The sequence below is a fragment of the Amphibalanus amphitrite genome, unplaced genomic scaffold (assembly GCF_019059575.1).
Source record: "Amphibalanus amphitrite isolate SeventyFive unplaced genomic scaffold, NRLGWU_Aamphi_draft 000109F_arrow, whole genome shotgun sequence".
Classification (NCBI taxonomy): Eukaryota; Metazoa; Arthropoda; class Thecostraca; order Balanomorpha; family Balanidae; genus Amphibalanus; species Amphibalanus amphitrite.
Window position 1 is genome coordinate 246,231 of NW_024881604.1, and position 12,639 is coordinate 258,869.

The window sequence follows — 12,639 nt, forward strand, 5'->3', positions numbered from 1 at the left end:
TCTCCTCATGCGACCGTTTAAATTTTTCGTTATGGAGATTATGCGATAATGAGGCGTAAAGTAATTCCTCCAAAGTAATGATTTTCGGCTAAGGGCTTATCAGTCAAGCGTGGGCAAATATGACGAGTTTTTTATCAGCGCGTATGATTTTATCCGTTACATGTGTGAAACATGGGAGAGCAGTATTGGAACCAATATTGACATCAGCATTTAAGTGTTCATTTGAACCTAGTTGCCCTTGGCTAGAGTGGTTTAGAATTACCCTGAATCAATGTGAGTCACGTGTTGGTGTAATCATTGTTTGGTAGGTAATACCTACCTACAAATTGTGAAGCTTTTCAACACTTATGCTTGGCTAGTGGCTTATCTGATTATTATCACTTTATTTGCTGCAAAGAATCGTGACCGGCAATGACACGTGGTATTTATTAAATGTGGAAACTCAGCCTAGTAAACTGGTTACTTATTCCGGCATCCAATCCATCCTGACTCATGTCATAATCGCACGTGCGCTGAGCTCTCGTGACTCCACGGGGACGGTCGGTGTTACCCAGTGATCGTGTATAACCGCTGCCGTCCATCGAACTGCTGTGACGGGAGCTCCGTGACGGCCGGCACGGCACGGCCGGCGCGTGTCACGGTACGCCGTGACTCAGACCGTGACTCGGCGTGACTCGACGTCACTCGCAGACCGGCTGTCTGCGCTCCCGGGCCACTCACGGACGCGTCCCTGGGGAGTAGGGAGGGAGGGTGGCAGTTGTAGTAGTAACCTTGGGACGCGCGGCATCGGCGGTCATCCGCTCTCGTGCAGGGAGATAGCTTATGAATGAGACGTGTTTTGTGGCAGCATTACTCTTCTGTAGAGGTTTATCCGTGAATGTCAGTGCTTCTTGAGCTACACCCTCCTTGACTGGGCACATGTTATCACATTTCACAGCTAATGACTCATGAGTCATGGTCCATTCACTCTGGTTATTCGCCGGTTAACGTGTTTGTCTTTACGTTACCGTGTGCAAACACTGCACCCGTTCAGGGGCCCGCCTAACCGTCTCTCCCTGCCGGCAGTGGGAGTGCTCGGAAGAAGGGAGAACTGTGGTCCGAACACCCACCGTCACACGTGCCGACATCCCGCCGAATTCCCAAGAAGGCTTTTTTCGTCCCACCACCGTATTCTATCTCACAGTCTCAGTCCCGCCGCTGCATCAGTAACTGCGACTTAGCTTATTTTCGCCATCTTCCAGCTTTCGCCCCTTCCAGTTCCACACTTGTCACCTCCAAACGTTGTACCTAATTCTACTCTCTGTCCACCAACGTCTTGCTCGAACATCGCGTCTTTACCATTTGTGTACAGGGCACTGTACCAGAACTAGCAGCCGCCGGGAGGCCCGCGCCTGTCCTGTCACTGCCGTCTCGCTCTAACACCCAATCCCCCGTGTTCCCCCAGGGCTCTGTACCAGAACTACCAGTCGGCGGGAGGCGGCGCGGCGACTTCCCCCTCCGACCGGCGACCCTCCCGACAGAACTCTACCGGTGCCACGGACGGTACCAAGCAGCAGCAGGACCTCGTCAAGACGGCCAACCTGCTGTTCGGCGCGCTCGAGCCGCACTACGTCTGGGAGTACATGAAGGTCAGTAGTCAGAAGATTAGAAAGGTCAGGAAGGGTCAGTGCCAGGTCAATGTCAGTTGCAGCCCTGCAGGTCCCGAGACTTACGCCAATTTAGATCAAGGTTGATCTGTTGGTCAAATTTTATGGTTTCTTGTTGCCCGCTTACATCTTTCAGCTTTACATCATTTTATTGTTCAGTTGTGCATTTTCTAGAATCTTCGATTTTCTACTACGATGAACTTTACGTCTGATATTGAAACTGAGAACTGCGCTTTATCGTTATATTTGGGTTGGAGGCGTGACTTCACCATAAATCTTCCACACCTTGGTGTTACCTCTGCTAGTGCGACTTAATGGGACGTGACCATCAAAGCGTCGTTAGGTTAGCTGAGCGTAACTACTGCGGATGCTTTGTTGACGAGGCTGCGGTCGGTGGTCACCCTTTGACGCCCTTTTTATCGCCGAGCGGCGGTCGGCGGCAGCAAAGGTGGCACAGAACCGCAGCCAGCGTTGATCGGGGAGTGAGGGTAGCGCCGCTCATAGTCGCCACCAGGACCGGTCTCTGCGTGTTGACACTACGTCCTGTGGTAGCGCTCATTCTGCATTCAGCAGCGTCTCACAGCCGGCGGCTGTGTTGTGATGTCATGGATGGTCGCTCTCCTGGCGTCCAAAGAGGCGAGCTGGGGCGCCGCAATTACAGTTCCGGCGAGAGCTGCTAGGCGTGCCGGGGCCGGGCGGCGCCCTGTCGGTTCCGGGGATTGATTGGGCACACAGGTTGAGAGAACGCTCCTCTGGCCCGCGCCTCGTTTCAGCCCCGAAGGGTGTCCTCGCCTCCATTACCTCACGACGGTGCAATTATGTCAATAGCACCGCCAAATGCTGTGCGGTGGGTAGATTCCTGAAGTAGTTAGAGCCTACGCCCTCGGCTGGTCAGTTTCGATGAACAAAGCTTCGAGTTTGATTTTCGTCATGCTACTGGCGGCCGGAAACAACATACCTTCACCCCACCCTCTTTGTGAAACCGGGACAGGCTGGGCTAATGAAACAGAGGCTTCTCCCCGAGACTCCTTACGGTTCATCGATCGCTATTAGCACCGACTGACTTTACATGAACATCAGTAAGCTCGATGCCAGAAAAGTAACTCCAGTGAAAAGTTCGCAACTCAATTCGATGGTTGTGCGGCCTGTAGACAGCAGCAGGTGATGGTTGTACCGCGTATTTATAGTCTCCGTGGTACCGCGGACGTACTCTCACCCAAAGTCGTCTCTCCCCACAGGTGAAGTACGGAGAGGCGTGTCGCCGCGTGGTATCGGCCTGCGACCCGTCGGGGCCAGCGGCCGACACGGAGCCGCACGCGGCCGTGCAGCCGGTCGGCAGCGGCGACCCGGACGTGGCCGAGTGCTGCGCGCTCATCGTCTTCCTGCTGGACGTGATCTCGACCGAGACGAGTGTGGAGGTGCAGACGGAGCACCTTCCCGATCTGGTGTGCGGCGTGCTGCAGAGTCTGGGCGTGACGCTCACAGAGGGCGTCGGCCGACTGCGGCCCGCCGACCTGTGCTGCTCGCTCGACATCTGCCGCACCGTGCTGAACAAGGCACAGCCGGGCACCCGGCGCTCGCGCAGCCCGCCGGCCGCTCTGCCGGCGCCGCCGCCCGGCTCGGTACGCGACGCCAGCCGGCTGTTCGCGGCGCTGTTCGCCAGTCTGGTGGAGGCGCGGCTGCTGGCGCACGGTGTCCATGTGGCCGACAGCTGCCGGCGGCTGGCGCTGGGCGGCCGCTCCAGGGCAGAGGAGCGGGACGCCGGCCTGCGGCAGCTGCTGCTGCAGCGGGTGGAGGCCAGCGGCGGGCCGGGCCGGCCGGCGCCGCAACCGCCGCCCGCCGCCTCCAGACAGGTGCGTGAGGCCGGGCGAGACTGGCGAGAAAGAGAGTGACGTAAGGACTCGCGGCTTGTGATGACATGGACAAGGACAGTGTGCTCTTATTGTTGATATATTTGCTACGCTAAAAGTTGACATGTAGTACTTCTCCCGATAAGCAGCAGCTTTTCTATTTTTTTTTTCATCGTCACATTTACCAAGTTGACGTGTACGCTAGGATATTTTCACGTTGAAATATTTTTAGCGCCATAAGCAGGAAACCCTGTCATGTCTGACTGACACACCCGTTCCCCCTACAGGAGCAGGTGGAGGCGGCGCTGCGTGTCGCCGAGGCGCACCACGTCCCACTCTCTGCTGAGGCCGGCCAGTACGCCGAGGCGTTTCGCAGCGCGTGCCAGCTGCTGGTGGTGCTCTCCTCGTTCCCCGCCACCGAGGATCGGGAGGAGTCGCCTCCGCCACCGTCAGGTGATATTCAGACACCGACACAGGGATTAAATACCGACGCCTTGGCAGATACTGTGGCGGTCACTCCCTGGATAAGACTCTTGTGTCGTAAAACGGCGGGGAAAGTTTGAGGATGAAGCGTAGTAAATTATTCGGTTTTAGTTCAGTTTCTGAGTCAATTGGCACCTGATTAAGGAGGGTCATATTTCATTGAGGTGCCAATCAGACCATTTATGGTCATATTGCCATTAGCTACCAGTCTTACTGAGATGCGTCAAACTTTCGGACTAATTGCATACCAGTACCCCGAACGCAGATGATTTGGACCTTCCTCGACCCACCCTTCGGACTATATTTCCCTTCTTCACCAGCGGTTCCTGGCGCGCTGGACCTGCCTCCCTGGCTGTCTGTCTGCTGTCTCTTCCTCTCTTCTGACCCTCCCCTCTCTCCCCTTCCAGCTGGACCTGGCGCGCTGGATCTGCCTCCGTGGCTGTCTGCGCTGCTGACGGTGGCGTGTTTCGCGCCACTGACGGCCGGCGGGCCCACCGGACTGCCGTTCTCTGCTGTCTCCACCCTCCTCGACCTGGTGGCTCTGGTGACCTCGGTGGGCGCGGCGGGCAGTCAGCGGGCGGCCGTGCAGCCGCTGCTGACCCCCGACCAGCACCGCGCCATCGTGGACGACACGGTGGTCACTCAGGTCAGTCTGGTGGTGGGCAGCATGACAGATGGGACGGACATGGGTAATCAATATTGGTATGGGCACAAGGAGTCAATAATCTTACCAAGGTCTATATGCTAGCTTGCTTCGTGTAGTTAGTCACTTTGTGTAGCATTTCAGCTCCCGGGATCGAGATATGTGTGTCTCCTGCCCAACCTCTGAATGCTGTCATGCCTGTCAGTCAGCGACGGTCCTGACTCAATGCGATCTCCCTCAGCTGCTGACGCGGCGCCTGTGGCGGCTGCTGTCTCCGGAGCGGGCCGCCCTGCACCTGCCCTGCGTGGACCTGCTGCAGCTGATGCTGAGCCTGATGCCGCCGCAGCTGGTGGAGAACCAGCTGGCGGCAGACATGACGCACCCCGACCTGGCCGTCAGGTGAGCTCCCGACGGAGACAACGGAGCCGGGGATATTGCGTACTGAGGAGGCGGGGGGGGGGGGGTCTGGCTAGACTAGAGAACAATATTTGTTCAGCTGTATCCCGATCGGTAGCCACATCTGCGGTGGAGCGTAACGTCAATATGTTTGGGCCATGGGCGAAACTTTTTTGGATTGTTGTGGCATAGACCTTAAAGTTATAGGTGCGTATTCGCCGCGCTAGGAGTTGCACTGAGTAATGACTGTATTTATCACGATGGTTGTAAGTGTAACACTATCATCCCTCTATGCTGCGCAGGACGGAGGCGTTCAGCCGATTCGCCGTGCTGTGGCACCTGAGTCGCGAGGTCTCGGCGCGCCGCCACATCAGCCGCTCGTTCGACCGGTGTCTACTGCTGATGCTCGACTGTCTGCGCGACCCCAGCGGACCGCTGCACGCCGTGGCCCGCACCTGGCTGACGCACACACTGCAGCGCGGCGACGTCACCAGGTGCGCTCTCCAGCCTTGGTTCCCAATCAGAGTCGTTTTTGTATTTTTTGTACGAACGGTGATCACTCGCCATATAGGAAATCCGTGTGTAAAAATTGCCAACCTTCCCTGATCACTTAAGCCGCAGTACACTTTTTAGGAACGATGCTTGAGTAAGCAGTTAATTAGGTGAGTGAGTGAGGAGGCGTACGTTGCCGTGCAAAATAATAAAACAAAAATCTGTAATGGGAGACTTATCTGGTAATCGTTTCCCCTTGCCTCCCTTCCTGTTGTTTGACCCAGCATCTCTTCTTCCTAGGATCATGGAGCCGCTGTTGCTACTCTTGCTGACACCGAGCACGGCGCGGGTCAGCGTACAGCATATTAACGTGCGCGCCACCGAGTCCGACGCGAAAGAGAGCGACGAGCTGGGACGGGTGTACGCCATCAGCTCTGTGGAAGGTACGGAACTGAGACTGATGATGGACGTGTCAGCTGTAATCTGTATGTCAGCTGGGCTGGGTGGGACGAGCTGGGACGGGTGTACGCCATCAGCTCTGTGGAAGGTACGGAACTGAGACTGGCGGGCTGTTACTGTGAGGCTACTGTTACAACTTGTAACAGGATCAGCTGTGACAGCTGGGCCGGGTGGGACGGGCGGGCCGGGCCGGGATGGACAGTGGACAGGATGGGTACGCAGGTTACGCAAGACTGGTACGCAGGACAGGCATTGCAGCTGCTCAACGCTGGGACGGGCGAGCCAAACGGGCTTAGCTGGACTGCGGTATGCCAAGTTTTGTGCCCGGTTCCCCTCTCAATGTAGTTCCACAATTTAGTCATCGTTTCAGGCAGGTTGTCGGCTTTACAGCCAAGTAACCGCCGTGCTGTTTGTTGTTTCCTGTTTGAACAACAAGCTAACTGCTCTGTTGTTGACCGTTGCCACCGTAAGCGATGGGCGTGGGCCGTGGTGTGTGCTTTGTGGTCATGTGGTCTTGGTTTTACACCACGGTCAGAATGCAGTGCTAATTCAATGTGCTGTTCACATCCCGTTATATCATGGCTGTGTACTCGGGTTGTTTAATTTAACAGCCTTTTGCACAGTAGTTGAAACTTATAAGAACAAGTAACTTGCGGTGATACTGAAGTCATGGAATTCAAAGGGTATAACCCAAATAATATAATCCGTCTCATGCACATATGAATATACGCTCATCACTCGGTACCCACAGCTCTCGATTATTCCACCCTCCCTCCCACCGCGCCGCTCCCGTCTCACCCTTCCTCACATCTACCGCTGTGTGTGCGGACAGGTAACGTCATCTACCACGTGTCGGAGGAGGCGGGCGCGCCGGCGGCGGCCGCGCGCCGCGCCTCGGCCGCCCGGAAGCTGATGACTCTGACGTCGGTGGCCGGTCCGGGCGGGGCGCCGCAGACGCGCGCCGGCACCGTCCGCCTGCCGGGGCCGCACCAGCTCAGCTCGGCGCTGCTACAGCCCATCTCTGTGTTCGTCAACCCCATCACTGGTGAGGCGCCGCCCCGGCTGCTCCCCCGGTTATTGACGGATAGTCGAGGTAGATTCGAGACAGTGCCCAGTATTCACCAAACTTAAAATGTTCCAGATCCATTGGATCCTTTTAAGTTTATCAAACCTTTACATCGTTTTTTTTTCTTCTTGCACAAGCTTCTCGCTTCCGTTACTTGTTTAGTCAACGAGCTGGTATTTTATGTTTTTTTATGCTAACCTTGTTTTTCTTCATCAGTCATGATTTGAGTAATTTATCTCTTCAACACATACCTATATGAGATATGTCCATGTGTCCGTGCGCAGTGGGCGCCGTGGACGCGGAGGAGTCGGACGCCGACCCGCCGGTCTCTCTCGGCGCGCGCCGCCTGGACCTGTCGGGTGTGCGCCGGTTCAGTCCCGACCAGCCGGCGGCGGGCCGAACAGCGACAGACGGCGCCGAGAGGGCCGGCTCGCAGACTCCGTTCGACGGCCTGTCGCGGCTGTTTGACGGCGCGGAGGAGAGCGTCTCACTGGCCACCAGTATAGTTAATGAGGTAAGGCGCTGAGGGAACGACAAATGAGCGTGACACTGGCCACCAGTATAGTCAGCGTGGTAGGCGATGGACGGGAAGAAGAAAGATGGAGTGTTAGGCTAGGGATAGAGTGATGGCAATGGGAAGGATAGTTTGTCTGGGTGGTTAGCAGGGATGAAGGGAACGACGAGGGTTCTTTTACTGCAAGTACTGGTTATTTTAAAGTGCTGGATATTTTAAAAATGTTTTGTCATTGCTGTGTCGATTTGCACCGTTGATGGGACAAATCCTCTGTGCTACTTTGTTTTCAGATCGTTGATTTGGCTCTCGACAAATGTAATCTCAAGGAATCAAAATGGGTCGATAAAAAGGAACCTGAGCAAAGCCAAGAGAAGCTGATCCATCCGCTACATAGCTTTATGCTACTCTACTGCCAGGTAGGCTTTATTGACTGATCCCACTGCAGTTTTTCATCGGATAACTTTATTTTAGCCTTTAATCCTTACACTGATCATTCAATGTTCAATGGTGCAGTTTATCACGGTCTGCGTATTGTATCCGTCCGTGTCTGTAGGTTTATCTGTTTGTTCTGCAGGTGTGCGACTCTGGCCGGATCCTGTACGCGTCGCAAACACTGATCGTGTATCATTACCGTGTCTGTATGAGAAGTGTGTTTATGTCTGTCTGCAGGTTTGCGACTCTGGCCGGATCCTGTACGCGCTGCAGACGCTCCGCGCTGTACTGGAGACGGACTGCCGTCTGACCCTGTGCAGTATGGCCACCACCAGCGTCTGTTCCACCTCCGGACAGTCGCCGGGAAACCGGAGTCAGCAGGTTAGTGGCTGGGAATCGGTAGTCAGCTGAGGCTAGTTATCCGTGCGGTTGGCCTATTGACGGTGTCATGTCTGGTCTTCTCTGGCTCGTTATGCGCTAAATCGATGTAAGCAGGCTGTAACGGTGCTATCCTATTGGCTTGAGTGAGGTGTTGGTTGCCTCCTGTGTGTCGACTGCCGCCTCTGTCCTATGTAACTGCCGTATATAACTCGCCAGCGTCTGGCTGCGCTGTCCTCAGATCCAGGTGCTGCTGGCGTGCCACCGTCAGTCGATGTGTCTAGTGCTAACTGTTCGCTACCCGTATATGACCGTCCTTTACCTGTGCTCTCCTCAGATCCAGGTGCTGCTGGCGTGCCACCGTCAGTCGATGCAGGGCCGGCGGTTCGGCGGCGAGCAGCAGGCCGAGGCGCTGACCGCCTACCGCAGCGCCATGCTGCTGGAGGTGGTGCTGTCACAGTGCGTCCAGTTCATCCGCAGCTACTACCCGACACTGGAGCCGGCCTCGGTCACCTCCGAACAGCTGCGCGCCAACAGACAGGTACGGAACGCTGACAACGAACGGGCTATAAAGGCCGCCGTCCACTGTGACGGAATTCCGTCCGGAGTCCGTCAGGAATGTCGCCGCACGCTGACCGCATCCGGACCGCAGACGGAAAGCGCACGGACACTGGCTAACACTTTGAAAGAGCAGTTAACAGTTATTACAAAAGAAAATGTAGCGATTTACTAGCATAACATAGTGCAGCCATGTCAAGAAAATTATGTTTACTTCATCTTGAAAGAGTTGAAATTCTTTCTTAAATTTGCAATTGAAAACTCGAAGACGGAAGACGGTCCCTGTCCGCGTCCGTTCCGTCTGCGTTCTCCGCAGAAAAGATGAACATGTCGGACTTTGTTATTTCGTTTCCGTGGCAATCGCTTCCGAAACGCTTGCGGAGAGTTGACGGAAAATCAACAGCTGATTGCCGTTCGGATGCGGTCCGCACGGAGCAGGGTATATAGAAAAACGCACGGAGCGCGCACGATTTCCGTACGGACCGGATGCGCCCATAGGGTTCTATGTTAAATTCCGTATGGACCGCAAGCGTTCCGCATAGTGGACGGCGGCCTTAACATTGGAGGCAGGTACAGATAACGGGCGGATGATGCCGATTTACGGTAAACACGAAGCATCTGAGATGCATTTCAATGGACAGACAACAAATACTCAACGAGGCCAGACAATGTCTTTGTAGGAAACTATACTTTGAACTGAAGCAAAAGACGTGACTGATGCAAAAGATCGGTGGCGTTTTTTTTTTTTTTTTTGTTAACGGTAAAATTTGATTAGTCATTAAATGTTTCATTGGTCGCTCACTAGTAGCGGTAGGCTCTTTGCCGGGGTCTGATCTGACATTCTCGCTGCTCTCCCGCCAGGTCCAGATAGTGTCTGCCGAGATCCTGACGTCCATGTTCTCGGAGCTGGTGACTGTGGTCCGATCCAGCGGCCGCGGGTTCGCCACCTACCTGGCCGACGTGCTTCAGCGGTGCAGGGTAAGCAATGCCACTGACCGCGGACATTTATCTACAGCCGACGGACATTTATCGACAGCCGACGCTGTTTTATACACTGACAGCACGCGAATTCGACGTTTCGGCGAATTTCGATGGGTATGAAAATTTGCACACGGCTCTGGTCAAAACATATTCGTTGAAAAGCATAGCTGTATCGGATTTCGCCATGCGACTTGCTGGGACTTAGCTCCTGGCGGTTGAATAATTAGCCATCCGGGATACGCAGGAATGTTTTTGGTACCACCGCTGACAGCTCTACAACATGCTACCTGTCTCAGTGCCCTAATTTGGCAGTCCTCTAACCCACCGATCATTTCTTCGTGTCCTCAGGTACAGAAGACTCTGCTGAACTGCCTGCTGTCTACGGTACACTCGCTGCGGGCCGGGCCGCGCGCAGAGACCACCCTCACCGAGGACATCATCGAGTTTAACGAAGTGTGTCCGCCGGGTCCGGCAGCTGGCGGCGGCGGAGTGGTCGGCTCGGCGCACACACCCCTGCTCAGCTTCACAGAGACGCTGCAGATCCAGCTCATCAGGTGAGTGGCCGCGGTGGGTGGATGTGGCGGTGGAGCTAGACTGGTCAAGGGCGCCGCCGCCGACCATGAACTCTTATGTCGCCACCAGCAGTTACTTGCATGTAAATTAAGTTGAGTGAACAATCTGTATAATTTCTTGTCGTACTCGATGCATCAATTTCGTGATTCCAGTGAATCATTGTTTCTTGACTGGCGCTGTTACCGGCTTTTACTTTCTGGCTTCTGCATGAACTGGGTCTGACAAGGAAAACGCCTGCAGATTTTCTGTACATACGTACTTGTATAATTGGGACGTGAATGACCTCACCATCTCCCTATCCAGGCTGGTGCTGTCGCTACTGATCCTGGAGGACCAGACGGACCAGCTCAAGTCGGACATGGACGGCGCCCCCTCCGCCGGCGGACGGGTCGGCACCCCCTCCGCCTCCGAGGCGGCCAAGTTCTACCCGGGACACCCGGTACCGGCGCAGCCCATGCTGCTCAACGCCATCACCGGTGCACTCAAACAGGTCAGTCCAGTACGGGGAAGGTGGTTTGGGCTGGCTGACCTGTCTGGAAAGGAAGGAGAGGCTGGTCCGACAATCGGAGAGGGATGGAGGGAGCAAGCGTGTTGACGCTAGGAACGAGGCGTCAGGTTCCGATTGTTAGCTGTTGCTCCTAATGAATAAACTTATGAATGAATGAATAGACCTAAACGTTCGCCGTGCTATGCTAGCTAATGTGCAGTCTGCATACACTGCACTGTAGCTGGCAGATGAGCTCCCATTTTCGTATCCGGCGGCCTGTTAACTATTCCCCCCCCCCCCCCCCCCCAGAGCCACCGTCGTCACCTGCACCACCACTGGCTGTCGCTGGTGACGTCATCGCTGCCGTTCATCCGCCGGCCGCTGCCGCACATAGTGACGTCAGTAGTGACGCAGCTGGTACACAACATTGAGCAGCTGGCCGCCATGTACCGCTCCGAGAGCAGGTAAGAGGGGACATGGGAACGGGTCAGAGGGGACAGGGCGCCGGTTCACGGGCTTTGTCATAGCATCGAGCAGCTTGCGGCCATGTACCGTGGCACCGAGAGCAGGTCAGATTAAGGGTCAGGAGGACGGGGTGCGGGGTCGGAGGATTGTGCGGGGTCAGAGGATTCGCTTCTTGGCAATGCTTGACAAATGGGTCAAGAAATCCCCTTTGTTGCACAATCCTTCATAGTCCTCACGGGTATATCGCTGTGTTGTCAGGTTGGCCGAGGACGCTTGCGTGCCGCCCGACCACATGGTGTACCTGAGTCCTTCAGATGACTCACGCGTGCGTCTGTATTCCGTTTCAGGCTGGCCGAGGACGCGTGCGTGCCGCCCGACCACATGGTGTACCTGGTAGAGTCGCTGACCGTCATCTGCCACTTCTGTATGATCGACTCCAGCCAGCAGGTACGAGCTGTCACCGCTCTGACGGGGGCTTTCAGCGGGGAACGAACGCTCGCTGTGCCGCCGTTTTACAGAAACGCTGCTCTTGCCGCCGAACATTGTGTGCGTCAGCATAACATTTTTATGATGCGGGGAACAGTTAGCGTTTGACCAGATTGAAAACGCTTGTTATCCGATGAGCATTGCCATTCCTGCCTGCTAACACAACATGCATACTGTTGAACAGTTATAGCGCTGTCGATGGTGTTGAAGTGATTCTGTCACCATCGAACCAGAGGAAGCGTTTGCGAACTAACCAGAACGGGACATCAGATCAATAGTATCACCGCCCTGAGCTGCTGACTTGCATGCCGCGAGCCACCCCGCCTCTGCACGCTCGGACCTCGCTTTGACCCAGATCCGTCCCTCCCTGGGGCTTTGCTACCGCTCGCGTCAGGGCTCTGGCGTTCAGTCGTCGTCGTCTGCGGAGCTGCTGCAGACATACGCGCCGGGCTCGTCAGCGCCACAGGTGCTCAGTAATCTGCTGCACGTCCTCACCACGGCGGCGCCGCTCAAGGTACCGCGGGCGGGGCCTGGATAGCGGGGTGAAGCATAAAGTATCGGAGGAAGGGGGGGGGGGGGCAAGTGTGAGGCGAGAGCTGCAAGGCTGATGGCTGGATGGCGTGCCTGACTGGAAAGCATAAATTGGGCTTGGAGTTTATTGAAACGAAACATGATTTATGTGCCAGTTGATTTGGGGGGTTAGGTGAGAAAGAGCGCCAAGTGTGCAATC

General features: G+C 55.5%; 1 protein-coding gene across 1 annotated transcript in view; it reads left to right on the forward strand.

Annotated features, from left to right (window-relative positions):
• The window catches only part of LOC122380913 (protein dopey-1-like), a 38,306-nt gene that overhangs the window by 18,470 nt on the left and 7,197 nt on the right, over positions 1-12,639 (forward strand). The window contains exons 9-26 of the mRNA XM_043364526.1: positions 1,445-1,628; positions 2,885-3,499; positions 3,784-3,949; positions 4,387-4,625; positions 4,864-5,021; positions 5,321-5,512; positions 5,811-5,953; positions 6,802-7,014; positions 7,320-7,549; positions 7,840-7,965; positions 8,219-8,362; positions 8,697-8,900; positions 9,779-9,895; positions 10,247-10,452; positions 10,775-10,961; positions 11,268-11,422; positions 11,771-11,870; positions 12,304-12,423. Coding sequence (XP_043220461.1) covers positions 1,445-1,628; positions 2,885-3,499; positions 3,784-3,949; positions 4,387-4,625; positions 4,864-5,021; positions 5,321-5,512; positions 5,811-5,953; positions 6,802-7,014; positions 7,320-7,549; positions 7,840-7,965; positions 8,219-8,362; positions 8,697-8,900; positions 9,779-9,895; positions 10,247-10,452; positions 10,775-10,961; positions 11,268-11,422; positions 11,771-11,870; positions 12,304-12,423 — 3,499 coding nt within the window. The remainder of the gene's footprint in view (positions 1-1,444; positions 1,629-2,884; positions 3,500-3,783; positions 3,950-4,386; positions 4,626-4,863; positions 5,022-5,320; positions 5,513-5,810; positions 5,954-6,801; positions 7,015-7,319; positions 7,550-7,839; positions 7,966-8,218; positions 8,363-8,696; positions 8,901-9,778; positions 9,896-10,246; positions 10,453-10,774; positions 10,962-11,267; positions 11,423-11,770; positions 11,871-12,303; positions 12,424-12,639) is intronic.